The sequence below is a fragment of the Gorilla gorilla genome, chromosome 18 (assembly GCF_029281585.2).
Source record: "Gorilla gorilla gorilla isolate KB3781 chromosome 18, NHGRI_mGorGor1-v2.1_pri, whole genome shotgun sequence".
Taxonomy (NCBI): Eukaryota; Metazoa; Chordata; class Mammalia; order Primates; family Hominidae; genus Gorilla; species Gorilla gorilla.
Genome location: NC_073242.2, coordinates 28,520,981 through 28,548,897, shown reverse-complemented (window position 1 = coordinate 28,548,897; position 27,917 = coordinate 28,520,981). Strand labels below are relative to the sequence as shown.

Below are 27,917 nucleotides of genomic sequence, written 5' to 3'. Positions count from 1 at the left end.
AGGTCAGGAGATGGAGACCATCCTGGCTAACGCAGTGAAACCATCTCTACTAAAAATACAAAAAGGAAAAAAAAAAAATTAGCCAGGCGTGGTGGTAGTCGCCTATAGTTCCAGCTACTCAGGAGGCTGAGGCAGGAGAATGGCATGAACCCGGGAGGCGGAGCTTGCAGTGAGCTGAGATCGTGCCATTGCACTCCAGCCTGGGCGACAGAGCGAGACTCCACCTAAAAAATTAAATAAATAAATAAAAAGATGCACTCCCGATGCCCCTTGTTCAGTGACTGGCCTCCACTGCCCCCGACACATGGAGGGAACCAGACTCTCCTAGTATTTTTAGAGAGTCACAGATGGTATCCCATGTCACTCCATTTCTCTCACTCCTTGCAGCCATGCCCTCCTCTCCATTGGTCGGCTCACACAGAAAAAAGACCCTTTTCTGTTTCCCCACATCCCACACATTCAACGTTCCCATGAGGAAGTGACTTTGCTTAAGGGTTTAAAGGCTTGCTACATCACAGCCCAGCAGATCCTGACTTTAAAGTCTCTGAGCCCTGTCAAAGGTGTTATGCCAAACAGCCGTCTTGGTGGTATTCCAGCCCAAGTCTTACCAGCTGACCATTTTTTCTCCCTGCTTATGTAGCTCATTTGAATGAAACACAGGAGCCCCAGGAAGAGCTACCTAGAAGAGCCGATCAGTAAGAGTCCCGGAGCCCAAATTCAGAGGAGAGGAGGACAAAGTCAAAAGCTGCTTTCATGTCTCAATTTGCATTCTGTCAGTCACTGCCTAAATGAAAATGTTTTTGAAAAAACCATCTTGATTTTTGTACCCAGTTTCAACAATTCTTTGTGGGAAAGGACCACAGGAAAAAATGAAAGGCATCTATATATAAAATCTTTATTACAGGCAGTATTGGTCCATACACTAACACAATACCAACAGTACAGGTTTAATCTTTCAAAATCATCATTTAAACAGCAAAAGACCAAGAAATAAAATTTGAGTCAATTAATTATTTTTCAAAATATTCTCAATGCACATTATCCTTAATTCCCTTATTATAGTGAAACATACAAATACAGAAAAATACCCCATTTAACAAATACTAGTGTTAAATGGTTATTTGGCTTAAAATCTGAGTTAAGAAAATCCTTTTTAGCAACCTACATACAGATAAGTAGCAAACTTTATTATATTAAACAAATTCATTCTGCTAAAACATGTAAAGAATTTCATCCATCATGTATTCTGATCCCAGTACAAGTGTTTATTCTCTTACCGTCATGATCCTTATATGAAGGACCAACTCAAAGAGTTGTCCTAGATATAACCTTATCCTCTTCCCCAACACACGTCATCCAAAAGTCTGTTCAACAGATGGCAACCGGGTAGCAGTCACTTCACCATCTGATGCCAATGGTTCCGTGAGAGCGTGGCCAGGCCTGTGAAACAGCCCATTTTCCTACCTACTGTGGGTTGCTGCTCAGGAGGAACGATATACGCCAATACAAGCAGAAAATATGCAGCTCCTCTGCTATGTGCCTTAGAACACTTTCAATTTTTCTGGTCAATGCTCTGATTAGGTATCATACATAAAAGCCAGCATATTAGTTTAAATCTTTAAACAAAAAACTATATTTTCCAAAGTCATTATCATTTGGGCCAATTAAGTGATCTTTTCGTGCTTTGTTGAGCTTCATCTTTAGGGCATCTCTTCTTTCTTCCCATTCATGAAGTTCGGCATTTCCATGTGCAAATTTACAGCTGTTTCCTTCTGGGCAGGTGCCATTCATATACCTGTAAGGAGAAGTCAGCTGCTCAGTGTCCATAAGTTGTTTCTAAAAATCGTGTCATGATTCTTGAAACTGTATACTTCACTAGCTTTATGATTTGCATACAACTTTTAGTTAGGAATCTCAAGCCTAGAAAGGTAAATATTTTATAGCCATGACATCTACAATAGAAAAATCAGTACTTTATTTAAATGTACTCTATGAAAAGTACTGACTGATAGGAGAAAAAAGACTATAGTTGTTCCTGAATGTAGTAGAAAGAAATCAGAGGCGGCATCAAGGAAAAAATGTCTTCAATAGTTTTAAGGATCACATGGATCTAAATTAGGGAATTAAATATTAACAGTGATTTAATAAAATAAGCAATTCAGAGTTACTTAGTTTTTCACTGAAAAACCTTTTTTTTTTTTTTTTTTTGAGACAGAGTCTCACTGTTTGTTGCCCAGGCTGAAGTGCAGTGGCGCAACCTCGGCTCACTACAACCTACACCTCCTGGGTTCAAGTGATTGTCCTGCCTCAGCCTCCTGAGTAGCTGGGATTACAGGCACCTGCCACCACGCCCGGCTAATTTTTGTAGTTTTAGTAGAGACAGGGTTTCACCATGTTGTCCAGGCCGGTCTCGAACTCCTGGCCTCAAGTGACCCAACCGCCTCAGCCTCCCAAAGTGCTGGGATTACAGGCGTGAGCCACCATGCCCGGCTGCATTGAAAAATTTTCTAAGAAAACTTAAACAAAGGAGTGATACATATTAACATCTTCCTTTGATCTAAGTTCTAGATTTTAAATATAATGTAAAAGCCATTTCAAATCTGATGAACATTTACTGTGAGCAAAGGTTGTGGCAAAGGGTTTGAGAATCACAGCTGTGAACGCAAAGGTCATTTGGGCAAATTGGAATGAATATGCTTCTCTATTCAATTATCCTAAGACATTTCAAATTAGTATTGGAAGACTATTAAATCTTTTCATATAACCTAAGAAGAGTGAAAGGAATGGTTTGATGAGCAGCGAAACACTTTGAGCCAAAACCCAAGAATCCTTCAGGGTCTGTCAGAGCACAGCAACATTAGAACTTTAACACCCAGGTATTCTGTGTCAGCTGACATGTCCATGAAAATTTGAGATCAGCAATTCTGACATGGAAAAATTGTAGAAACCTACATACCTATCACAAATACTGAAATAGCCTGTTGGGAAGCGGTGCTGCCAGCAGTACTGGTCGTCCTCGGTGTGGAAAACCTTCTCTTTGTGCTTCTCAGAGGAGATGTGGCCCTGCCACTGCTTCTCACTGTTGCAGTTTTTCCCACACATCCAGCAGTGAAAGTCCACCTAATGTGCAGCAAAGACACATGTCCCATCAGTCACCTGATGTGAGATCCACACTCAATTCCAGGGAGCCCAGGCTGGTGGGAGAGCCAGGCAAGACATAAAACTCAGGTTAGAAATAGGGACAAGGAAAGGACCACAGCATGGGGAAGCAAGCCAGCACTCAGGACACAGAGAAGAAGGGTGACAAATGCTGCCAGCTGTCCAGGAAATCTCCAGTGAAGAGGCAATAGGAGCTGGTATGCAAACAAGGATGTTTGCCGGGAGAACAAGAGGCAGGTGCAAACAAGGATTCAGGGAAGAATTAACACCATGAGGAAAAGCAGAAAGGATGAGAAAGACCAGGACATGCCAACTCCAAAAGGACGAGCAGCAGCTCCATTCAGTGTACATGAACTGAGCCACTGCTGTGGCATCAGGAATGTAAAGACACTGCCTCTGTGGGGAACAGACCTATACAAAAGGAACTGTTATGAGGGGATTTAAGTGCTACAACAGATGCAAACTATAAGTGTTGGATAGTATTTCCCAAATGTCCTGGGCAATAATAATCTGCAACACTGGGTAAAAACAGATTTGAACTCATTCATTGTGGGGTATAAATGAAGACTTTTTATTACTTTATTTTTTTAGAGACATGGTCTCGCTGTCATCCAGGCTAGAGTACGGTGGTGCGATCATAGCTCACTGCAGCCTTGAACTCCTGGGCTCAAGTGATCCTCCCACTTCAGCCTCCTGAGTGGCTAGGATTACAGGTGCAAGCCACCACGCCCAGCTCTAAGACTCCTTATTATGAAACACCCCAGGTAGGCCTTATTTATTTATTTGTTTGTGTATTTTTGAGACAGAGTCTCACTCTGTCACTTAGGCTGGAGTGGAGTGATGCGATCTTGGCTCACTGCAACCTCCATCTCCCAGGTTTAAGCAATTCTCCTGCCTCAGCCTCCTAAGTAGCTGGGATTACAGGCACCTGCCACCATGCCCAGCTAATTGTTTGCATTTTTAGTGGAGAAGGGGTTTCACCAAGTTGGCCAGGCTGGTCTTGAACTCCTAACCTTAGGTGATCCACCTGCCTCGGCCTCCCAAATTGCTGGGATTACAGGCATGAACCACCATGCCCGGCCCCAGGTAAGACTTATGATCCAACAAGTCGAGGTGACCTGCTCTAGAAACACCAAGGAGCAGCTGGGCGCAGTGCCTCATGCCTATAATCACAGCACTTTGGGAGGCCGAGGCAGGAGGAGTGCTTGAGCACAGGAGTTTCAGACTAGCGTGGGCAACATGGCAAAATCCCCATCTCTACAAAAAATACAAAAATTAGCCAGGCGTGGTGGCGAGCACCTGCAGTCCTAGCTACTGAGGAGGCTGAGGTCGGAGGATCACCTGAGCCCAGGAGGTAGTGGCTGCAGTGAGCCATAACTGTGCCTCTGTACTCCGGCCTGGATGACAGAGTGAGACCCTGTCTAAAAAAAAAAGGAAGAAAAAAAAAAATATATATATATATATAATAAAATAAACACCAAGGAGCACCTAAGTAAAGGTAGCAAGGGAATCAGTGTAACAAAGGTAGACATCCACAGGGCATGTCACAAGCAGAGAGACGCTGGGCAAGGCCAGGCCACACACAAGGCCTGCAATGGGCAATGAAACTGGATCTGACTGAATCAACAGAGAGACGGAGGTGCCAAAAAACAAGAAATAAGGGCAGTAACACGTATGCTTATGTAAACTTTTAAAACCACATCCAGTGGAACTATAGATTATTTAAGAATAAATGTAGCTGGGCACGGTGGCTCACGCCTGTAATCCCAGCACTTTGGGAGGCTGAGGCGGGCAGATCACATGAGGTCAGGAGTTTGAGACCAGCCTGACCAACATGGTGAAACTCCGTCTCTACTAAAAATACAAAAATTAGCCGTGCGTGGTGGCCGGCACCTGTAGTCCCAGCTACACGGGAGGCTGAGGCAGGAGAATTGCTTGAACCTGGGAGGCAGAGGTTGCAGTGAGCCAAGATCACGTCATTGCACTCCTGCCTGGGCGACAGAGCGAGACTCCGTCTCACAGAAAAAAAAAAAAAAAAAAAAGAATACATGTGTTGGCCGGGCACAGTGGCTCATGCCTGTAATCCCACAGCTTTGGAAGGCTGAGGCGGGTGGATCACAAGCTCAGGAGTTTGAGACCAGCCTGGCCAACATGGTGAAACCCCGTCTCTACTAAAAACACAAAAAATTAGCCGGGCGTGGTAGCAGGCGCCTGTAATCCCTTGCTACTTAGAAGGCTGAGGCAGGAGAATCGCTTGAACCCGAGAGGCGGAGGTTGCAGTGAGCCAAGACTACCGCATTGCACTCCAGCCTGGGCAACAGAGTAAGACTCCATCTCAAAAAAAAAAAAAAAAAATAGAATAAATGTGTCGTCCTTAGGTAAACATGGCCTGGAAAAATACACACTGGATCTGTTCCCCTGGGGAGGGGAACATATGGGGTTCCAACTTTATCTGTAGCATTTTATTTATTTTATAATAGGAACTACAACAAATTGTTAACATCAGTTAACTTGCGATGGTGGGCTCAAGATATTTCTTATATTATCCTCTTCACTTTTTTGAAATTTTTAAAAGAAAACCAAAACAGTTAACAGACCACTGGTAACTTAATGTCCCCAAGAACCATAGAGGGAGAGGCCAGACTGCAGGCGTAAGCGGGGAATGTAAGGTCCAGCGGGGTAGACAGCCCACATTCCTGAGCCACCTGCTGGGGCCTCCCACTAGGGAAGAGTCACAGACTCCTCATACTTCACTAATCCATCAGGACAACCCCACTCGGAGACATAAATAATCTGCCCAGGGTGCCAGGCAAGTAAGGAGAGAAACCAGGACTTGGACTTACGATTCTCTGGCTCCAAAGTCAGAAGGATTGAAGAAAGGATTTTTTCACATGAGGAGACTTAAGCTAGTGGCAGGAAACCACTAGAGAGAGAAGATGAAGACACAGAACAGAGAAGGGCAGGCAGTGAGTGAGGGAGCCGGGTTTTGGAGAAGATGGGAAAGAAAAGAAAGGCCGGGCATGGTGGCTCACGCTTGTAATCCCAGCACTTTGGGAGGCCGAGGCAGGCAGATCACGAGGTCAGGAGTTCGAGACCATCCTGGCCAACATGGAGAAACTCCATCTCTACTAAAAATACAAAAATTAGCTGGGTGTGGTGGCGCGAGCCTATAATCCCAGCTACTTGGGAGGCTGAGACAAGAGAATTGCTTGAACCAGGGAGGTGGAGGTTGCAGTGAGCTGAAATCACACCACTGCACTCCAGCCTGGTGACACAGCGAGACTCCATCTCAAAAAAAAGAAAAGGGAAAAGAAAGGCTCCATCAATGGCTCGGCAAAGAGAGGGTAAATGACGCACGGTACTCACTGTAACTTCAGCATAATCTGTTGGCATGTGAATTTGTTTTCCATTTTCCTTGTTTGACTGACTGGCTATGTCTTCACTTTTTTCATTTTTTTGGCTCTTGAGCCATAGTTCGTAAAATTGCTCCATATCTTGTACTAAAGAAAAATGAATTACTTTCAGCAGCAGCAACTAAACTCCATTTAAATACATGCAACTGTGTGCATATTTTGTATCAGTCAGCATACAGTTCAAAAGAAACTCAAGGGGGCTGAAGGAGACTATTATATTAGACATGGAGAGATCACTCAGTTCAAGCAGCAGGTAAACTCTCATGCGTAAGAACTACTTTCAGGACTGTTAGATGGCAAATATTAGTTCTCAGGATTAATTAACCCCTCCCTGCATTTGCACGACACTTTGGGGATGTTTAAAACTCAGAAACCATTATAAACAGTATTGTCACAAAAGCCTCACCACTGCCTCTGTCGCCCTACGTTCCACACTCAGTGTCAGAGCTAGAACCACACAAGGCTACTTACGTGGCTTGGGGGACTTGGAGCTGATACACTCCTCACTGCTTACTGAGAAAGATGAGAAACATACTACTACTGGACCAAGATTCTGACCCTGATGGGAGTCCATCAGTCAAGCCACAGTCCCAGAGGGCGGATATGCTGGGCTGCAACTGACAAGACAACCATGACCAAGTCCTGGGCAGTGGCTGCCAGTCGCTTCCTATGGTAAGAACAGGTGTATTCTGCATTATTGCCAAGTGCTAAAGCCGAGGTTTCTCAGCCTCCATGCGGTTGACATTCTGGCTAGAGAATTCTTTGCTGGGGGTGTGCCCTGTGCGTTACAGGATGGTGGGCAGCATCCCTGGCCTCTACCCACTAGATGCCTGAGCAACTTCTGCCAGTCATGACAATGAAAATATCTCCAGACATTGCCAAATGTCCGCAGGGAAGGGGAGTGGCAAAATTTGTTCCCAGCCGGGCACGGTGGCTCACGCCTGTAATCCCAGCACTTTGCGAGGCCGAGGCGGGTGGATCACAAGGTCAGCAGATCGAGACCATCCTGGCTAACACGGTGAAACCCTGGCTCTACTAAAAATACAAAAAATTAGCTGGGTGTGGTGGCAGGCGCCTGTAGTCCCAGCTACTCGGGAAGCTGAGGCAGGAGAATGGTGTGAACCCGGGAGGCGGAGCTTGCAGTGACCCGAGATCACGCCACTGCACTCCAGCCTGGGTGACAAAGCGAGACTCCGTCTCAAAAAAAAAAAAATTTGTTCCCAGTTGAGAACCACTGTGCTAAAAACTCTGGTAATGAGGATCTGGTTAAAACTTGGCTTTATTGTCTGCCTAATGGTTTCTAACAATGTATCATCAGGCAAAGATTAGAGATAAACTAGAAATGCTTCTTCCTTAAGACCAGTGGTGGCCGGAGTCATTGCAAAAGCCTGGTGCGCAAGGGCATCTTCAGTCAGGCCGGACTGCATGGCTTCACTCCCAGCAAGACAGCTAGAGGGAATCCCGTCCACACACCACTGACGATCTATGTGGTTGAAACATGGCAGGCAACAGTCAAATCTGGTTGGTTCTTATAATCCAGAGACTGCAGTCAGTATACCTTTCATCAGTTTACTTAAGATTAAAGAATAATGATCCTTGTAGTAAAACATTTTATGGTCAAAAGTGAAAGGTTGTCTGCGGCTCCTCTCAAAGGCTCCCACAATAAACTTGAAATTTGACCAAAATAAACATTCTTTCCTTGGACCTCTGATTCTGAGCCTGTTTGATTAGTAATGCCTCCCTGAAGAAACCTCCAATTCTAACCTGGTTAATTCAGAGGGCAAACTATTTCCAATACGAGCAGATGATCTGATTTAAACAGTCAAGGGAGTACTGAACTTCCCCAGGCCATTTTTTAGGAATACATCTATTACATGTAAGGATGCATGCAGACCTATATATTTATATCCAAATCTGACCTAACCAAACACAGATTAGATGCCATATTCTACCCCACTGAGGCTGTGCCCACATTTTCCAGGCATCATCACCAACAGAGCTACTGATGAAACGGGGCAACCGTTTAGAATGCAAACTGCTTTCTGTGTTCACAGGAAGCTGGAATATTTATAGAGAGGAAAGGAACTTTCAGGCAAACTAGCTCAAGGACACAGCTAAAAGATTAACTTACTCCCATTCTCCTTCATGTAAGTCCAAACTTCTCTTTCCTCAGGACTATGAGCAAAGGAACAGTTTCCAACATATTGACATTTTTTCCCAGAAGCAATATGGTTGCACAGCTGTATAAAAAAATAGGAATATGATTAAGACAAAGTACACCTAGTAAAACTGCCTAATTTTTACATTTAAGCAAAAGAAGCATTATTATCCATGCTAATACTTAGTAATCAAATTCTAAAGTAAGATTAATTTGACTCTACTCAAATTAACTATATGCTCTAAATATATGAAATGATATTAAGGTTTCTATCTCAAAATTTTTCAAAAGAAAATGTCCAAAACAGAGTAAAGCATGGAACATTTTCTTATAAGAAAATGTCTACAAACTCACTTACTCAGAACATTTAATCTCCACAATGAACATCCCTGGCCCTCTCAGTCTGACAGCTCCTGTTTCCCTGCCCAACACTAATGATTCCTCCACATCAGCACTTGAAAGCAGTAAAGAAACTGCAGGCTACTCCAAAGGGTACTGAACAGTGCCCAAAACATTTCAGAAATTTAACTTACTTATAACCAGTACTGGAAACTAACCTCGGCCATAATTCACTACATATGCATTATCAGAAGACAATTATCACACTAGCCATACCATGGAGTTACATAGCTTTCAAATAATACCTCTTCAGGTTATTTGTATTTTTATTTAACAAAGTAAATACAGTGATACTGGTAGGAAAATAAAGTGATCGTGATCAGCAGAACGCAGACTTCCCTAAGAATTATGAGCCAGGAACCAAGAAAACCTCCATCACGGAGAATGCATTCTTGAATACCATCAACCTACTTGTCTGTATGGGGTATAAATCCTAGTACAACTAATTATTAGCTTATCTTAGTTTGTGCTTCAACGGCAGCTGGCCCTACATTATTTAGCTTACGTGGCATTAAATGCTTAGCATCTGTCACGTTTTTCAGAGTTTTGGCTAAAACTCGGTCAGCCCCCTTAACACTGTACATTTCCTCCCTTGGACCAATGTCAGTGACCCCACCCTTAAAATCTTCTGCATAAAGTCAGTACTGGATAAAATAGTCATATTCTTTCCCCCGTCAAACCCCAGTAAGTACTTAGTCATATTACTAGGGAAACATTTACCATAGTCTTTCAAAGCTCAATGATAAGGAGCAGGAAGAAAAGCAGGTAAAGGAGAAGGCCAGGCACTGTGCCAGGTGTTTACATAACACCATCACACATAATTATTCCCAATTACAGGTGAGCAAACTGAGGCTGAATAACTTGACTGGGGCCCTTCTGGCAGACTTTGAAGCCCATTGTCTTTAAGCCTCACCACACTTTCTACACACATACACACACACAGTATAATTTCTTTTTTAAGAAAAAAGGTCCCAGGCCGGGCACGGTGGCTCACGCCTGTAATCCCAACACTTTGGGAGGCCGAGGCGGGTGGGTCACTTGAGGTCAAGAGTCCGAGACCAGCCTGGCCAACATGGTGAAGCTTCGTCTCTACTAAAAAAAAACACACAAAAATTAGCTGAGCGTGGTGGCACACGCCTGTAATCCCAGCTACTTGGGAGGCTGAGGCAGAAGAATTGCTTGAACCCAGGAGGTGGAGGTTGCGGTGAGCGGAGATCGCAACATTGCACTCCAGCCTGGGTGACAGAGCAAGAAAAAATGAAAAAAAAAAAAGAAAAAGAAAAAAAGTCCCTTAGCAATACCTAGTATGGCAGGGGAAAAAAAAGAGGAAATAAGCTACTGTAATGTTGCACAGTAGTACACCATGTTCAAGATTAAATAACCAATACTCTAAGCAGCTGCCTCAGGAACCAGGGTTGTTCTCAGTTGTACTCATTTTATCAAAGTACTTGATATACATATTATCTCCATCATCCTTTAAACCACAGGAAATCAAGGTTCCAAATAAACCCCTTTCCCCCTCCTACATTAATAAAATCCATTAAAAAACCCATTAATAAAATCTGAGTCTAAAACCACTTTGGATAAAACACAAACCTACCAATGCCTCGAAAAGACTGGCTGTGTTACTTGTGTAAGTTTTACAAAACTGCTAGGTGGTGAAAAATACATCTACCTCTTCTTCAACTCCTTCTTGCAGTTCAGAGAGAGGCCTCATTTACACGGGGACTCTACAGTCCATCTGCCCTGCTTCTCTGGGCAAAAGGTTCCCTCCACATTTCCTCCATCCAGGTAGAGAGCTTACTACCTGTAGATGCTCCAAGTGTCCCTGTCTGCTAACGCACGTGTGAAGTGCCTCTAGATGCTCTCCTGACCCTCTCTCTCGTGAAGAAGAAAGTCCAGGACAACTCAAGTGGTTTGCTCAGACAATCATCTTCAAGATCAGGTAAGGTGCTACAGTGTACCAAGATGAAATGTGGCACTGTGTGAATGAAATACTACCCTAACTTTAAGTTAGCCTAGTATTTTCGAGTTTTTGAAGAACATGTTCCTCTAACATTGAACATTTTTCTTTGGGTTACTTTTAGAAAGTCTTATAAAGTTAGGTGTCTTGTAGCTACGTATCCCTTGCTGCAGTGAAAGAGACAAGGCATGATAAAAACAAACTCATCAATAGCATTCATAATACTGAAAACCTTAGGTTTGGTATCAAACCAAAGAAATCACAATTAAATAAAATTTGTTCTCGTTCCCTCTCCAAAGTAATTCATCTAAAAAATAAGTTAAATTGTCCCCATAACTTTTCCTCAGATCCACTATCTATTTACTTTTTCCAAGTAACTCATAAAATTCCAATCAATATGAAAACTGCTATGGAACCATACATATACTAAAGGGAAGGAAAACCAAAGAGGAACCATTTAAATAGCATTATTACTGACGAATATTATTTAAAGGGCTTGAGTTTCAATCTGAATTACTACTATTTTCTAATGATTTGAAATGCCTAATTAAAAAAAGTGGCTTAAAAATTACGTATGTACATCAAACTGTAAAGGCATTTGTTTCTTTGTGGGGAGAGGACGGATGTTCATCCACTTCTTACGTTCAATAGATATCACTCTCATCGCACGCCGGTCTTTGGTCCACCTAAGAAAAATGGAGTTCAGAAAAAAACAAAGACACACGAGCAAAAGACATAACACAAAGGGAGAGGCACAAAGTTTGTACCTGAGGAACAAGAGAATTTTTTTCTCAATGCTTCTAAAAGAAATACCTTATGATTCTGTATTTTCACTTCCTATTGTCATTTACAAACATTCCCTACAAACTCTAAACAAATTGATAAAATACAGGAAAAAAACACTACTTGTGAATTCTTATCTACTAGGTCCTAAAAATCTCTTCCCTTGTGTCTGTAATTATCCTAAATTATCTATTTTTCTCTCCTCTCTTCAAAGCCTTAAACTTTTTTCTTATGCGTATGATTTTATACCTACGAAACAGAAAATTACAAAATAGGAATTGTTTCCACACACAATACTTACGAATGCCTTGCTTTTGCACTACAATATTTTCTGTTTTTGTCTGGTTCAATGACTTGACCGTTTCTCAGACACTGGGCGCACACAAACTTTATCTTCATATTAAGAAATCCAGGCATTATTTGATTACCAAGTACCTTAAACAATTAAAAGATTCGTTTTAATTTTTTTTAACAGAAAACCAGTTTTCTGATGACAAAATACTAAATCAAGATGCATTTTTTTCACAATAGTATACAATTTCCCATTTTTATCTGACTTGATTTGACCATTATATCTGATAACTAAATCTCCAATTCTTCCCCCAAATGTAAGAGAATATCATAAAAGTAGATTATAGATGCCAAACTTTAATTTATGAAACTCATCTTTGAAATTGATGACTAGAATTGTTTCATTTGGGTCAGGGGTGTTGAGGGGAGAGCAATGGAAAAACGAGACATGCCAGGTGGAAAGCTAAACTATAAAAATAATCTAACCCCCTTACTCCAAGAACCCGTAAAGCCCAGAACTCCAGTTGTTTTGTCAATTAAACTAAATAAGAAAACAGTGTCCTACACTCTTGGCAAGCATTGTGGGCTGCATAATTTTTTTATGATGATCAACTAAAATGCAAATTGTTTTTTCACATAAGAATGACTCACCTGAATGAATATTAAGAAAGTAACTGGACTGTAAGTGTTAACTGCATCCACCAACAACCAACATCTATTACGCAATTCCAGAAAGGACACCAAATGCAGAAAGTACACAAGAGAAAAATACCTGCGCTCCAGGTAGATTTGCTTCCAAATTCTGCCAACATGGTTTAGATTCTTGAGCAATAGCATCATGTGAGATACCTGGGGAATGTACAAGCCTTCCTTTAAATTATATCTATAAGAACAACAGCCCACCAATCTGGGTGCAGTCAGACATGGAGAACCTTCAGCTTCCAATCTATTCTCGTACCTCCTAATCCATCAGCAAGGATGAATACCACGTTTCTCTTTTTTGAAATGGAATATACACAAATACAGCTCTTTGTGCCTTCTGAGGAATCTTTCCTCCCAACAATTGCATATATCAACTTGTATCAGTAATTAATGACATGAGAACACACTCAAAATAGGCAACTCTAAAAATCAAAAGTTTGAAGCTCAGGACAAAATCAATAGCGTCACCACATCTGGTTGATGGAGAAGGGGAGGTCTCCAAATTCCTTTTTGTTTTTTTTTTTTGAGACAGTCCCGCGTTATCACCCAGACTGGAGCGTAGTGTTGTGATCCTGGCCCACTGCAACCTCTGCCTCCCAGGTTTAAGCAATTCTCATGCCTCAGCCTCCCAAGTAGCTGGTATTACAGGCGCCCACCACCACGCCCGATTAATTTTTGTATTTTTTTGTAGAGATGGGGATTTTGCCCTACTGGCCAGACTGGTCTTGAACTCCTGACCTCAAGTGATCCATCTGCCTCAGCCTCCCAAAGTAGTGGGATTACAGGCATGAGCCACCACGCCAGGCCCAAATTACTGTTTCATTAAACCCTGTCTGCTCTTGAGGAGACACACTTCTCAGTCGCACTCAAACCTACCTGTTTCATTTTGCATTATCCAGACTTTCAGTTCCACAAGACTATGGGCATAAAAGCACTCATCTTCCCTTAAACAGCCATACCGAACTTCATGTCGACATAAGTCAAGCTGACACTGACCATGAAAAGAACGTATTTTGGAGTATTTTACTGTTGTCTCTTGCAAAATGTGGACAAGGCACCTAAGATGAAAACAGTGACATTTTAATATTGTTCTGCCATAGATTTTTCAAATATATATATATATATATATATATATATATATATATATATATATATATATAAAGTTCTACACTGACAGTACATTTTAAATTTTTTCTCTTTTTTTTTTTTTTGAGACGGAGTCTCACTCTATCGCCCAGGCTGGAGTGCAGTGGCGCGATCTCGGCTCACTGCAAGCTCCGCCTCCCGGGTTCACACCATTCTCCTGCCTCAGCCTCCCAAGTAGTTGGGACTACAGGCGCCCACCATCACGCCCAGCTAATTTTTAATAGAGACAGGGTTTCACCATGTTAGGCAGGATGGTCTCAATCTCCTGACCTTGTAATCCGCCTGCCTCAGCCTCCCAAAGTGCTAGGATTATAGGCGTGAGCCATGGCGCCCAGCCCTACATTTTAAATTTTTATCGGAAAAAAAATCATGGGGGCTGGGCACAGTGGCTCACACCTGCAATCTCAGCACTTTGCGAGGCCAAGACGGGTGGATCACCTGAGGTCAAGAGTTCGAAACCAGCCTGGCCAACATGTTGAAACCCTGTTGCTACTAAAAATACAAAAAATTGTCCAGGCGTGATGGCTCACTCCTATAATCCCAGCACTTTGGGAGGCCAAGGCGGGTGGATCACTTGAGGTCAGGAGTTCAAGACCAGCCCAGCCAACATGGTAAAACCCTGTCTCTACTAAAAATGCAAAAATTAGACGGGTGTGGTGGCACGTGCCTGTAATCCTAGCTACTGGAGAGGCTGAGGCAGGAGAATCGCTTGAACTCAGGAGGCGGAGGTTGCAGTGAGCTGAGATCGCGCCACTGCACTCCAGCCTGGGAAACAGAAAAAGACTTCGTCTCAAAAAAAAAAAAAAAAAAAATACAAAAAATTAGCCAGGCCTGGTGGTGGGTGTCTGTAATCCCTGCTACTCGAGAGGCTGAGGCAGGAGAATCACTTGAATCTGGGAGGCAGAACTTGCAGTGAGCCAAGATCATGCCACTGCACTTCAGCCTGGGTGACAGAGCGAGACTCTGTCTCAAAAAAAACAAACAAAAAAACCAAATCACTACATGCAATTGTTGAATTAATTGGGGGGGGTACTTATATTTTAAGCCATAAAATACCTAAATCCATGTCATGAGAAACTATACATCAATAATGCTTTTCTGTTTTACATAATATATTTAGTTAATTATTCACTTTCCAGCCAAATCTACTAAAAGACATTTTAAAACTTCGTCATTGTTCTTCAAAATAACAACATAACGATGAAAGGGCAATGCCTGGACAGACATTACTACTAGTTTTTATTCAGATCTAGAAAAAGAATCTATTTTGTTATTACAGAAATTAGAAACTATCAACATACTTATTGTCTTCAAACTCATGCTTTGTAACCGGGTGAGAACAAGCAGTAGAATTATCTTTATTTCTTTTACTTATCATTCTAGGCTTATGATCAAAACATTTCTGGAATAGAGAGAGAAAGATTATAAAAAAAAATACAAAATATAAATTTTGTACCCAGAATATTGTCCTAGTTTCAATATCATTACAAAATTAATATTCAATATGAACTTTTAATATTCTTTTTGGTAACAGTAATAGCTAACATTTACTGAATGAATGTTTTATCACATGGCAGGACCAGAGGAATATTTTATTCATAAATATGATATTATTTATCATATAAATAAATGAATATTTATTCATTTACCGAGTGAATGTTTTATCACATGGCAGGACAATACCACTGGGCTTGCAAATTCAACTTTACAGTGGAAAATAAGTTTTGGAGAACGCACCTCACAAAGGAATATAAATTCCCCAAGATGCTCCTGGAGAAGTTTGAACACAGTAAGGTTAATCTTTCCATTGCCGCCAAAGAAAGCCTCCCGGCTGAATGCTCCTTTCCGCTCCTGTGTCCACACATCTATCTCCTCTTGGCAATAAGCAAACGTGCAGTGGCCTGAATATCTACATTCCTCCTCAGCAGCAACATCTAGAAAGACAGGGAATGGACAGACATTGAAAACATGGCAATTGGCCTGTACTCCCAGCTACTTGGGAGGCTGAGGTGGGAGGATCCCTTGAGCCCAGGAGTTCAAGGCTGCGGTGAGCAATGATCTTCCCACTGCACTCCAGCCTGGGCAACAGAGCAAGTCCCAGTGTCAAAACAAACAAACAAACAAAAAAAGATGGTAATTGTTTCCTTAAAGCCAATGAATATAAATAACATTCAGGGCATCATTTGAACTTGTCTAACAATTCATGGACAGCCTCAAACAATGATATGCATATTATTATCTGGGGATGGATGGTATCAACTCGAAAAAAGAGAAGTACCACAAGCCTTAATTATTTTTATCACAGACTGTGAGAAGAGCCTTGATACTCTCATGGACCACACCTCGGCTGAAAAAAAAAAAAATCATTTAGGGACATTCTAAGCTCATTCACACCAACTTGTTTGACAAACATGAAAATACCAAGTTCTCTCAAAAGCATCTTAAACACTTTTCAAAGCCTTAGCTCAGTGTTTTGATTCTGTTTAGAGAGAACTTAAGGTTTGAGACAGTCTTCTGTTTAAAACCTGGTCATAGGCCAAGCGTGGTGGCTCACACCTGTAATCCCAACATTTTGGGAGGCCGAGGCAGGCAGATCATTTGAGGCCAGGACTTCAAAACGAGCCTAACCAACATGATGAAATCCATCTCTACTAAAAAATACAAAAATCAGTGGGGCAGAGTGGCACACGCCTGTAATTCCAGCTATTCGGTAGCTGAGTCATGAGAAAATTGCTTGAACCTGGGAAGCAGAGGTTGCAGTGAGCCGAGATTGTGCCTGTGCACTCCAGCCTGGGAGACAGAGCGAGACTCTGTCACAAAAAATTGAGAAATAAATAAATAAAATAAAACCTTGGCCAGTACAGTGGCTCATGCCTGTAATCCTTACACTCTGGGAAGCCCAGGCAGGCAGATAACTTGAGGCCAGGAATTTGAAACCAGCCTAGGCAACATAGTGAAACCCTGTCTCTACTAAAAATACAAAAATTAGCCGGGTGTACTGGCGCATGCCTGTAATCCCAGCTACTCGGGAGGCTGAGGCAAGAGAATCACTTGAACCCAGAAGGCAGAGGTTGCAGTGAGCCGAGATTGCGCCACTACACTCCAGCCTGGATGACAGAATGAGACTCTGTCTCAAAAAAGAAAAAGTTAAAAACAACAGCAAAAATAATATAAAAAAATTAACATTTCAATCCAAGGAACTTGCTATTAGCTCTAAACATTTTTTATAACAGTCAATACCGTTATAATAACATAATGTAATAAATTACATATTAATAGATGTTATAATAAATGTAGCAAGCACAGTCCTACACCACATACTGACATTTCAGTCAACTACAGACTGTATATATAATGGTGGTCCCATAATATTAATACTGTGTTTTTCCTGTACCTTTCCTATGTTTAGATACACAGATACCATTGTGTTACAGTAGCCTCAGTATTCAGTACAGTAACAAGCTGTACAAGTCTGTAGTTTAGGAGCCACTGACTATGTCATGGATAGGCTAGGTGCGTCGTCAGCTACACCATTGAGGTTTGTGTAAGTACTCTGTGATGTTCCCCTAATGATGCATTTCTCACAATGTATCCTTGTCATTAAGCTAAGCATGACTGTAGTTCATCACTTATGTAATGTATACTAATTAAGTAATTACAGTACATACCTTTACATATATAATATGGTCCTTCATAATTTGTTTTTGTTGGTCTTGGACGTATTTTTTTCCATGATTTATCTTCAACATTCTTTATCCTACCGATTAAAATATCTTTCTTACACTTATGATCTATGTTAGCATGGTAAGTGAAATCCATTAACTTAGGGCCTGAAAAAGATGTAAAGAGGATTGCTCATATGCACAAAAAATATCATTTCATTTTACAGGTAAATTTACAAGCAGACATGAACAGATGAACATCAATTATTAAATTCCCACAGAAATCCCACTTCCACAACCCTAAAATGTAAGTAGGCTACTAAGGTAGATTTGTGCCTTTTATAATGTATCAGACAACACAATGTTCTATTCAACTCCACTCCTGCCAAAAAAAAATACCCTTACTTAACTTTAGGGAAATAATCTGGAGAGGAATTTTGATGGCTTATAAATCAGAATAAACTGTGTTTATGTCACTTGATTTAACGGTAAACATATGAAACAAGCTAACAGAAAGTATTTAATTTTCATATACATTGTATTGTATACTGGTCTTATAATGCTGTTTTCTAGTTCTTGCTCTGCTTGAAAATAATCAACTTCTTTTTTTTATTTTATTTTATTTTATTTTTTATTGATCATTCTTGGGTGTTTCTCGCAGAGGGGGATTTGGCAGGGTCATAGGACAATAGTGGAAGGAAGGGCAGCAGATAAACAAGTGAACAAAGGTTTCTGGTTTTCCTAGGCAGAGTGTTTGTGTCCCTGGGTACTTGAGATTAGGGAGTGGTGATGACTCTTAACGAGCATGCTGCCTTCAGGCATTTGTTTAACAAAGCACATCTTGCACCGCCCTTAATCCATTTAACCCTGAGTGGACACAGCACATGTTTCAGAGAGCACAGGGTTGGGGGTAAGGTCATAGATCAACAGGATCCCAAGGCAGAAGAATTTTTCTTAGTACAGAACAAAATGAAAAGTCTCCCATGTCTACCTCCCCCTACACAGACACAGCAACCATCCAATTTCTCAATCTTTTCCCCACCTTTCCCCCCTTTCTATTCCACAAAACCGCCATTGTCATCATGGCCCGTTCTCAATGAGCTGTTGGGTACACCTCCCAGACAGGGTGGTGGCCGGGCAGAGGGGCTCCTCACTTCCCAGCAGAGGCGGCCGGGCAGAGGCGCCCCTCACCTCCCGGACGGGGCGGCTCGCCGGGCGGGGGGCTGACCCCCTCACCTCCCTCCCAGACGGGGGGGCTCGCCGGGCGGGGGGGCTGACCCCCCCACCTCCCTCACGGACGGGGCAGCTTCTTAAGCATACACTGAGAACATAAGGAGTTTCATTAAAATTTCAATAAGCTTCCAAAAATAGGTAAATATTCTATTGTACATGATTCTATAAATAAAATGACATCAAATAAGAGCAGAGACTTATCCTATTATACCCCAAAGGCACTAAATCAGTAACTGCTACTTGTTTAGGAAGAATTCAAAATACGGATTGAAGAACCATAATAACTGATGTTGTTAACATGTATTTACAAATTCCTAAGAACTTTCAAGGTTATGAGCAAGTAGTTTAATACTCTCTGTGTGTTTGTTTGGTCCTGACCTGATTTTACAAAACAGATCTGGCAAGCTTGTCTCAATTCATGGGTTCCTTCGAGGGGATGTCTTGGAGTCACTGATGAAGATGGTTTGGTAACTGCACTTCCAAAAAAGTTTCCAAAGTCATTTCTAGGCTGACTTGAAATTCCCAGGAAATTCTCTGAAGCAAACAAACTACCTGGTCCATTCATCTGCAAGAAAAATAAGAAGAAAAAAAAAAAACAGCCAACAAATATTGCATTATCACTGAAGAAAGGAACTGAATTCATCTGAAAAATAAGATAATCTTCATAAACTGAGGTCAGTACTACTCCATCCTTAATGCTCTTCTATCTTAAAAACTGTCTCTTTCTACATTTTTCTCTCTTTTGGTTTCTAGTCACCCCCCCACTTTTTTGATCCTCCATATTATAAGTAATAAGTTCTACTGCAAAAGTACACACGCTTTACATGCCCTGATCTTATATTTCCTTGATTTGTTTATGCTGTGCTAAAGCCTCTTACACTGTCTGCAATACCGATTAATTTGCTATGACAGATCAAGTCTTAAACACAGAGCCGTTATTACTAGATGTTCCAGAAGTCTTACTTTAACACAATTTCCTGCAGCACACAAAATTTAAGGGAGACTGTCATGTTCATTCAAATAACTCAGTTACTTAAGTAACTATTTTAAATTCAAGCGATGTATTTACAAAAGAGGAAGTGGCACTTACAAGTAAAAGGGAAGAATTACTGTTGTTAAGCGGTGTTCCCTCTCTAGAAGTTGAGGTGGACAGATCTAAAATAATAAAAAAACTTCAACAGACCTTTTCATTCTGATCACGTAATAAGAACATCAGGGCTTAGTAGCTTACTGGCTATGGCCTCCCACGCTATTCTCCCGTCCCAGTTTCTAGAAATTTTCTTGCTCAAGGTTGACACCCAAAGAGGGCTCTAGAGTGTCTGCTTTCCTCTAGAAACCAAGGGCATAGTCAAACAAATTTAAATAAAAACCTATTTTCAGAAAAATAAGCTAAGGCAGGGCCCACCAACTGCAACTACTAAAAACACCAAGAAAATTCTTTATATTCAAAAATGGGAAAAGAGCCTTTCCTTTTGAAAATATGGGGCCAGGTGCGGTGGCTCACACCTGGCAATCCCAGTACTTTAGGAGGCCAAAGTGGGTAGATCACTCGAGGTCAGGAGTTTGAGACCAGCCTGGCCAACATGGTGAAACGCTGTCTCTACTGAAAATACAAAAAAAAAATTTGCCAGGTGTGATGGCAGGCGCCTGTAATCCCAGCTACTCGGGAGGCTGAGGCAGGAGAATCGCTTGAACCCAAGAGGCAGAGGTTGCAGTGAGCCAAGATTTCGCCACTGCATTCCAGCCTGGGCAACAGAGTGAGACTCTGCCTCAAAAAAAAAAAAAAAAAAAAGGCAGGAACTGACCATAACATTAAAAAAAAAAAAATCAGTAAAGTTTTCAATTACTTTCTTTTTTTTTTTTTTTTTTTTTGAGAAAGGGTCTCATTCTGTCACCCATGCTGGAGTGCAGTGGTGTGATCTTGGCTCACTGCAGCCTCAACCTCCTGGGCTCAAGGAATCCTCCCACCTCCACCTCCCAAGTAACTGGGATCACAGGCACACACCATACCCAGCTAATTTTTATATTTTTTGTAGAGAAAGGGTTTCACCATGTTGCCCAGGCTGGTCTCAAACTCCTGAGCTCAAGTGATCCTCCTGCCTCGGCCTCCCAAAGTGCTGGGATTACAGGCATGAGCCACCACACCCAGCCTACTTTCTTTTTCTTAGTCTAGCACTCAATTATTTTCTCTCTGCCCTTCTGTCTCCCATATATTTTAATTTCTTTAAGTCAATCTTTAAGTCAATTATGTAAGATTTTTGCCCTTTTAGCCATGTAACAATGCCTTCAAAAAAATATTTTTCTAGTGATTGTTTGAAGTATATATGTTAAACCTAGGATGACAGAAACAGGAGTCAGACTCCAAACTCAGCAATCTCCTGTAAAGTTAAAGCAGCAGCCACGGTTTGCTGAGCTCCACAGATGAAACCTAAAATAGACACATCTGATTGCTATCATTCTAAATACTGATCTTAAATTAGTGTTTGCCTAGATCAGAATTTAATAGCATAGCCTGTCTCTAAGACCCTTTAAGATGAGATACACCTTTACGGGAGAATACATTGTCATTTCATCCCCAAAACAATAAACTCCCAGCTTAACAAACTATCCTACAGAAACACCAGTGCCACACACATTTCTCTTCTCATGCCTTTGCTCCTGGGTCTCCAGAATGGCACAGCTAAGTCAAGGTAAATTCAAAACTGAAGGCTTAGTCTTTATATTTTTAGCTACAATGAAAATAATTCACATGTCTACTACCTAGAGTCAGTTAAATAATTGCCAAACAAACATTTTCATTTTGAGAAAATCAACTGCAATTGTTTACAATTTAGATTTGGTTCTTGCCTCGTTTGGATTCACTCATTGAAAATGAATTTAAAGAAGAACAAAAATCTTCTAAGGATGAAGTCAAAGGTGGATAAAATTCTGAGAAGGAGGGTGGAAGAGCATACCTCGCACCAATGGGTAAGGTTCCTAACAGAGATGCCGAAAAGGGCATGCTAGGAGAGACACTGGCTGTCTGAAGGGGTCCTCTGACTAAAGCTGACGGCTGCGGAAGGAAAAAAGATGTGATTAAAATTCATGAAGCTGTCATGGGTTTGGCTGAACTACTTTCAACACCAGCAAATAAAAGCATTATTACACTGGGAGATCATGTCACATAACAAAGTTTAGGCCAGGCATGGTGGCCTGTAATCCTAACGCTTTGGGAGGCTGAGGCAGGCGGATTGCCTGAGCTCAGGAGTTCAAGACCAGCCTGGGCAACACGGTGAAACCCCATCTCCACTAAAATACAAAAAATTGGCTGTGCATGGTGGCATGCGCCTGTAGTCCCAGCTACTCAGGAGGCTGAGGCAGGAGAATTGCTTGAACCCAGGAGGCGGAGCTTGCAGTGAGCCAAGATCACGCAATTGCACTACAGCCTGGGCGACAGAGCAAGACTCCATCTCCAAAAAAATAAAAAAAAACAACAACAAAGTTTAAATCAGAATCAAGATTCGTTTAAAACAATTTTAGCTACAGAACTTCTTTTCAAGAATAATTTTTAAAAACAATTGAGGTGGGATGTCTAACTTTTTTTTTTTGAGACGGAGTCTCACTCTGTCACCCAGGCTGGAGTACAGTGGCACAACCTCGGCTCACTGCAACCTCCGCCTTCTGAGTTCAAATGATTCTCCTGCCTCAGCCTCCTGTGTAGCTGGGATTACAGGCATGCGCCACCTCGCCCAGCTAATTTTTGTATTTTTAGTAGAGATGGGGTTTTGACATGTTGGCCAGGCTGGTCTCAAACTCCTGACCTCAAGTGATCCAACCGCCTAGAACTCCCAAAGTGCTGGGATTACAGGTGTGAGCCACTGCACCCAGCCAGATGTCTAACATCATAATCCAAATGTTACATTCATGTTTCATCTGCAAAACTTCCTTATGCTTCCCTGCCCTTACCTGACTACAGGGCTCATAAGAATTTGCATCATATGAGGCTGGGCATGGTGGCTCACACCTGTAATCCTAGCACTGTGGGAGGCTGAGGTGGGTGGATCACGAGGTCAGGTGTTCAAGACCAACCTGGCCAAGATGGTGAAACCCCGTCTCTACTAAAAATACACAAAAAATTAGCCAGGCGTGGTAGCGGGCGCCTGTAATCTCAGCTACTCGGGAGGTTGAGGCAGATAATTGCTTGAACCTGGGAGGTGGAGGTTGCAGTGAGCCAAGATCGCACCACTGCACACCAGCCTGGGCGACAGAGTGAGACTCCGTCTCAAAAAAAAAAAGAATTTGCACCATTAAAGAGGAATTGTGGGATATATGTGGTGTAGCAGGAGGATAGGTGATCCAGAGACGGGAGCTGGAGAAGCCCATGAAGATTGAGACAACCTCTCTGGAGGTGTGAACTTACAACTGGACAAGAACATACAACTCTAACTTCCCCAGGCCCTATCAAAGCTGCAACTCACTGAGAGCTTCCACGCACCTTACGTTATGGTATCATATGCTATCTATTTGGTTCTTAAAACAGCTCTCTCAGATACATCCTACTGTGATCACCATCATACAGATGAGGAAAATGATGTACTATGATGAAGTAACTTGCCCAGTATCACAAAGCTGGTAAGAATCAAAGCCAGCTCTGTCAGTCTTTTGCACACTGACACCATCTATTACACCACCCCTGGAAAACAGCTCGGAATTTCTCCCTATCATCACCATCATCCTACCACTGCTGCTACTGATTTATTTTACTTTATGGGAGGGGTCAGAGAAGTCTTTTTTTTTTTTTTTTTGAGACAGAGTCTTGATCTGTCACCCAGGGTGGAGTGCAGTGGCATGATCTTGGTTCACTGCAATCTCCACCTCCCGGGCTCAAGTGATTCTCTTGCCTCAGCCACCCAAGTAGCTGCGATTACAGATATGCACCACCATGCCCAGCTAATTTTTGTGATTTTTGGTAGAGGCAGGGTTTTGCCATACTGGCTAGCCTGGTCTCGAACTCCTGGTGATCTGCCTGCCTCAGCCTCCCAAAGTGCTGTGATTACAGGTGTGCGCCACTGCACCCAGCAGAAAAGGCTTTCTATACAGGGATGGACACTAAGTATTTTAGGCTCTGTAGGCCACACGGTCCCTGTTGCAAGGACTCAACTATGCTGTTGCAGTGCAAAAGCAGCCACAGACAGCACATAAAATGAATAGTCACTGATGTGTTCCAGTAAAACTTTACTTACGGACCCAGAAATTGGAATGTCATATAATTTTATTGATTGACTGATTGAGACAGGGTCTCGCTGTGTTGCCCAGGCTAGAGTGCACGACACAATCAGTGCTCACTGCAGCCTCAACCTCCTGGGCGCAAGTGATCCTCTACCCTCAGCCTTCCAAGCAGTGGGACCACAGGCACGCACCACCATGCCAGGCTGTTTTTAATTTTTTGTAGAGATGTGCCCTTGCTATGGTTACCCAGGCTAGTTTCATATAATCTCCATATGTCACAAAATATTATTCTCTTTTTTGTTCTTCTCTCAACCATTTAAGAATTGTAAAAAATATTCTTAGTTTGCAAGCCATACAAAAACAGGTAATAGGCCAGATTTAGCCTGTGGGCTACAGTTGGCTGAACCCCGCTTTAAAGTATGTGGTTGCTAGAGGATTATCTTTAAGAATAAGAAGTCCTGAGGCCGGGCATGGTGGCTCACGCTTGTAATCCCAGCACTTTGGGAGGCCGAGGCGGGTGGATCACGAGGTCAGGAGATCAAGACCATTCTGGCTAAGGCAGTGAAACCCCATCTCTACTAAAAATACAAAAAAATTAGCCAGGTGTGGTGGCGGGCGCCTGTAGTCCCAGCTACTCAGGAAGCTGAGGCAGGAGAATGGTGTGAACCCGAGAGGCAGAGCTTACAGTGAGTCAAGACTGCGCCACTGCACTCCAGCCTGGGCAACAGAGCAAGACTCCGTCTCAAAAAATAAATAAATAAATAAAAAGAATAAGAAGTCTTTAATCTATATAATTCATTTTTTCTTAAATATCAAATGCCTATTTTTTATCAGAATGTTATCTTTGCCCTTTCCATAATATGAGATCCCAATATGAATTGGAAAAAAATTGGCTAATTACTAGATAGCATTCTTTTTTTATTTCAAAATGATCAAATTAACCAGTTTCAGTAGAGAAGAAAAAAAGTAACTTTCAAGGTTAAAAAAAAACCCAAATTCAGCCTATACGCAATACTGAAAAAGTCTATCAAGTTATATTACAATTTTTAAAAAGTTAACTCTGTCTTCAGAAGAAACTTGAGTAACACTGAAACTTACCATAACAGTTTCATTAGTTTCAGGTGCAGAATCAAGCAAGTCATCTAGTTCATCTCCAAGGACCATATCTCCATCATCTAGAAAAGCTTCTGGCATAGTGAAGGTCATCTTTCCTCCATTTGCCAGCACTGCAGATGGCAGAGTGCTCTCTTCCACTTGTAGTGGCAAAATAGAAGTTAAGGGCATAACAGGAACTGAGGCCAGCTCACTTCCAACTTCATGAGAAAAACTGGGTGCGGGTAAAGAGACGACAGGAACTGCTTCTTGCCTTGGAGTTAATAAATCTGTAACACAGATGGAAATGTACTCAGTCACTTTCATCGTACTTACATAATAATACCATTAATCCCCAATAATAGACATACAAAGATGAAAATATGAAGGCAATTATAAAAATAATAAAATTGACAGTATAGTAAAGCAATTCCAAACAGATACAGTCACGTGTGAAAACTTATCCTTCTTTCACAAAATGCCTGTACCTCTTTTTGGGCACAGCTATCAGACAGTGGCAAGGCCACAGGGGGTGTCAGTGATTGCTTACTAACATCCAACACTTTTCAGTCACTCACTGGCACATCCAAAGGCACAAAGAGAGCAATGGAAATCATTTTCACTTTCATATTAATACATTAATATGAATATAACCACACAGTGATATTATTTGACAATACATCACATACAAAGACATCAGGTACAAAGCTGGCACTATTCAAATTGTTAAGATGATATGTGAAAACATACCTGGCTCAATATCTTCCACAGAATGGTTCAAAGCCTAGAAATTAAACCAAACAATGGGTCATAATATTTTCAGGACTCTAAGCCATAAAACAATCAGTAAAACTCACCCTAGGCCGGGCACAGTGGCTCACGCCTGTAATCCCAGCACCTGGGGAGGCCGAGACAGGCAGATCACGAGGTCAGCAGTTTGAGACCAGCCTGGCCAACATGGTGAAACCCCGTCTCTACTAAAAATACAAAAATTAGCCAGGCATGGTGGCAGGCATCTGTAATCCCAGCTACTCAGGAGGCTGAGGCAAGAGAACTGCTTGAACCCGGGAGGTGGAGGCTGCAGTGAGCTGAGATAGCGCCACTGCACTCCAGGCTAGGTGACAGAGCGAGACTCTGTCTTGGAAAAAAAAAAAAAAAAAGAAAAAAAGAAAAAAATTCACCCTAAGAGAACAATGCAGGTTTCCACAGAAATTCAACTCCCAATTAAGATCCAAGAAATGAATGGAACACGCAAACCTGTATACATGTGGTGTTAGGTGAGGTGCTCGTCTAGCAGTGCTGCCACTTATTTCTCGTGGACCAGCATTTCTCAAAGGCCATTCAGAAGAAGAACAGGGACTAATTTGGCCACCATTCATTGCCCAACTCACAATAGCCATTAGCATCCTATTAGCCCCAAGAAAATTTTAATTTTAAAATTAAAAACAAAAACAAAAAAAAACCCTTTGTTAATTTTATCACAAATGACTCCCAAAACTAGTATTTGGCCCTGAACCACTCTTATTGCACTGAAACCTAACATCTATTAACATCCTATAAAATGCCCCACTGGAGCATTCAGGGAATGCTGGTTACAGCTAAAATATATTACTTGAGTTGTAGATGTTCTTTTGTAAAGTGACTAGAAGTGGCCAGAAGAGATGGCTCACGCCTGTAATCCCAGCATTTGGTGGGAGGCCAAGGCAGGAGGAACACTTGAGCTCAGGAGTTTGAGGCCAGCCTGGGCAACATGGTGAAACCCCATCGCTACAAAAAATACAAAAATTTGCCAGGCATGGTGGTGTGTGCCTGTGGTCCTCCCAGCTACTCGGGAGGCTGAGGTGGGAGGATCACTTGAGCCCAGGAGGTGGAGGTTGCAGTGAGCGAAGATCAGGACACTGCACTCCAGCCTGGGCAACAGAACAAGACTCTGTCTCAAAAAAATAAATAAAGTGACAGGAGGGTATTGCCAATTACGTGTTTGAGGAATTAAAAAGGTTCCAAAAATAAACACACACCAAAAATACTAAAAGTAGAATTGCTCCCATCCTTCCCTTTAAAAAAAGAAAATAATTTTGACAGAAAAAATAACTTTACTTTGGTAGCCCCATCCCCAGGAACTGATTTTAATGAGAGCTGAAATAAAATAAAGACACTAATTTAAAAACAGAACTGACTCCAAGTTCTAAAACAAAATGAAAACACCTTATGCAGAGAACTCCAGCTTACCTCAGCTCTGACATACGCTTTTCTTATTTTAAATCCCAATTTCTGAGCTAGTTCTTGAGTTAGTTTTATTACATGCTCATCCTGAAAAAAATAAATATGTATAATTAACAGGGTTATATTTACTAATGGTGAAGAAGAATAGACAAAACAGGGAAGTTTCCCATCAAGACACCTGCTTCATTAGCAATTATACCCAACTGAAGCAGGTTGATGGATGACTGGAAAATTTAACTCTTTAAATGCCATTTATTATGATGTAAATGGTTACGATGTAAACAAATAAACTATAAATTCCATACCTGAGGCACTGCTAAGGAGCACTTTGCTACAGCATCGTAAGCCTTTTTGTATCTTCCTAAATCACTTAAAGCCTTAGATTTCCGATACAGAGCTTTGCAGTTACTGGCATTTAAACTGAGGACTATATTGCAGTCCTCCAAAACTTTATCATGGAAACCCTGGTGTGTAAGACCAAAGAA

The 27,917-nt window shown here is 41.8% G+C and overlaps 1 protein-coding gene across 1 annotated transcript; it reads right to left on the bottom strand.

Moving 5' to 3' along the window:
- Positions 1-881: 881 nt before the first annotated feature.
- Positions 882-27,917, bottom strand: LOC101136971 (zinc finger CCCH domain-containing protein 7A). The gene is made up of 18 exons (XM_031006633.3): positions 27,738-27,917; positions 27,439-27,519; positions 25,960-25,993; positions 25,216-25,499; positions 21,757-21,961; positions 20,000-20,064; positions 19,288-19,474; positions 17,683-17,844; positions 15,752-15,948; positions 15,316-15,416; positions 13,745-13,926; positions 12,939-13,015; positions 12,177-12,310; positions 11,673-11,778; positions 8,704-8,812; positions 6,526-6,659; positions 2,957-3,120; positions 882-1,795 (listed from the first exon to the last, which is right to left on the bottom strand). Exons 4-18 carry the CDS (start codon positions 25,399-25,401, stop codon positions 1,606-1,608), a joined length of 2,199 nt encoding a protein of 732 aa, XP_030862493.2. The 5' UTR covers positions 25,402-25,499; positions 25,960-25,993; positions 27,439-27,519; positions 27,738-27,917; the 3' UTR covers positions 882-1,605.

Coding starts and splice junctions, on each gene's coding strand:
- LOC101136971 (XM_031006633.3), bottom strand. CDS start 25,401: ATGCCCTTAACTTCTATTTTGCCACTACAAGTGGAAGAGAGCACTCTG. Junction 13,927..15,315: donor CATGAGTTTGAAGACAATAA/GTATGTTGATAG, acceptor TTTTCATCTTAG/GTGCCTTGTCCACATTTTGC. Junction 1,796..2,956: donor TATTTCAGTATTTGTGATAG/GTATGTAGGTTT, acceptor TTCTCCTTACAG/GTATATGAATGGCACCTGCC.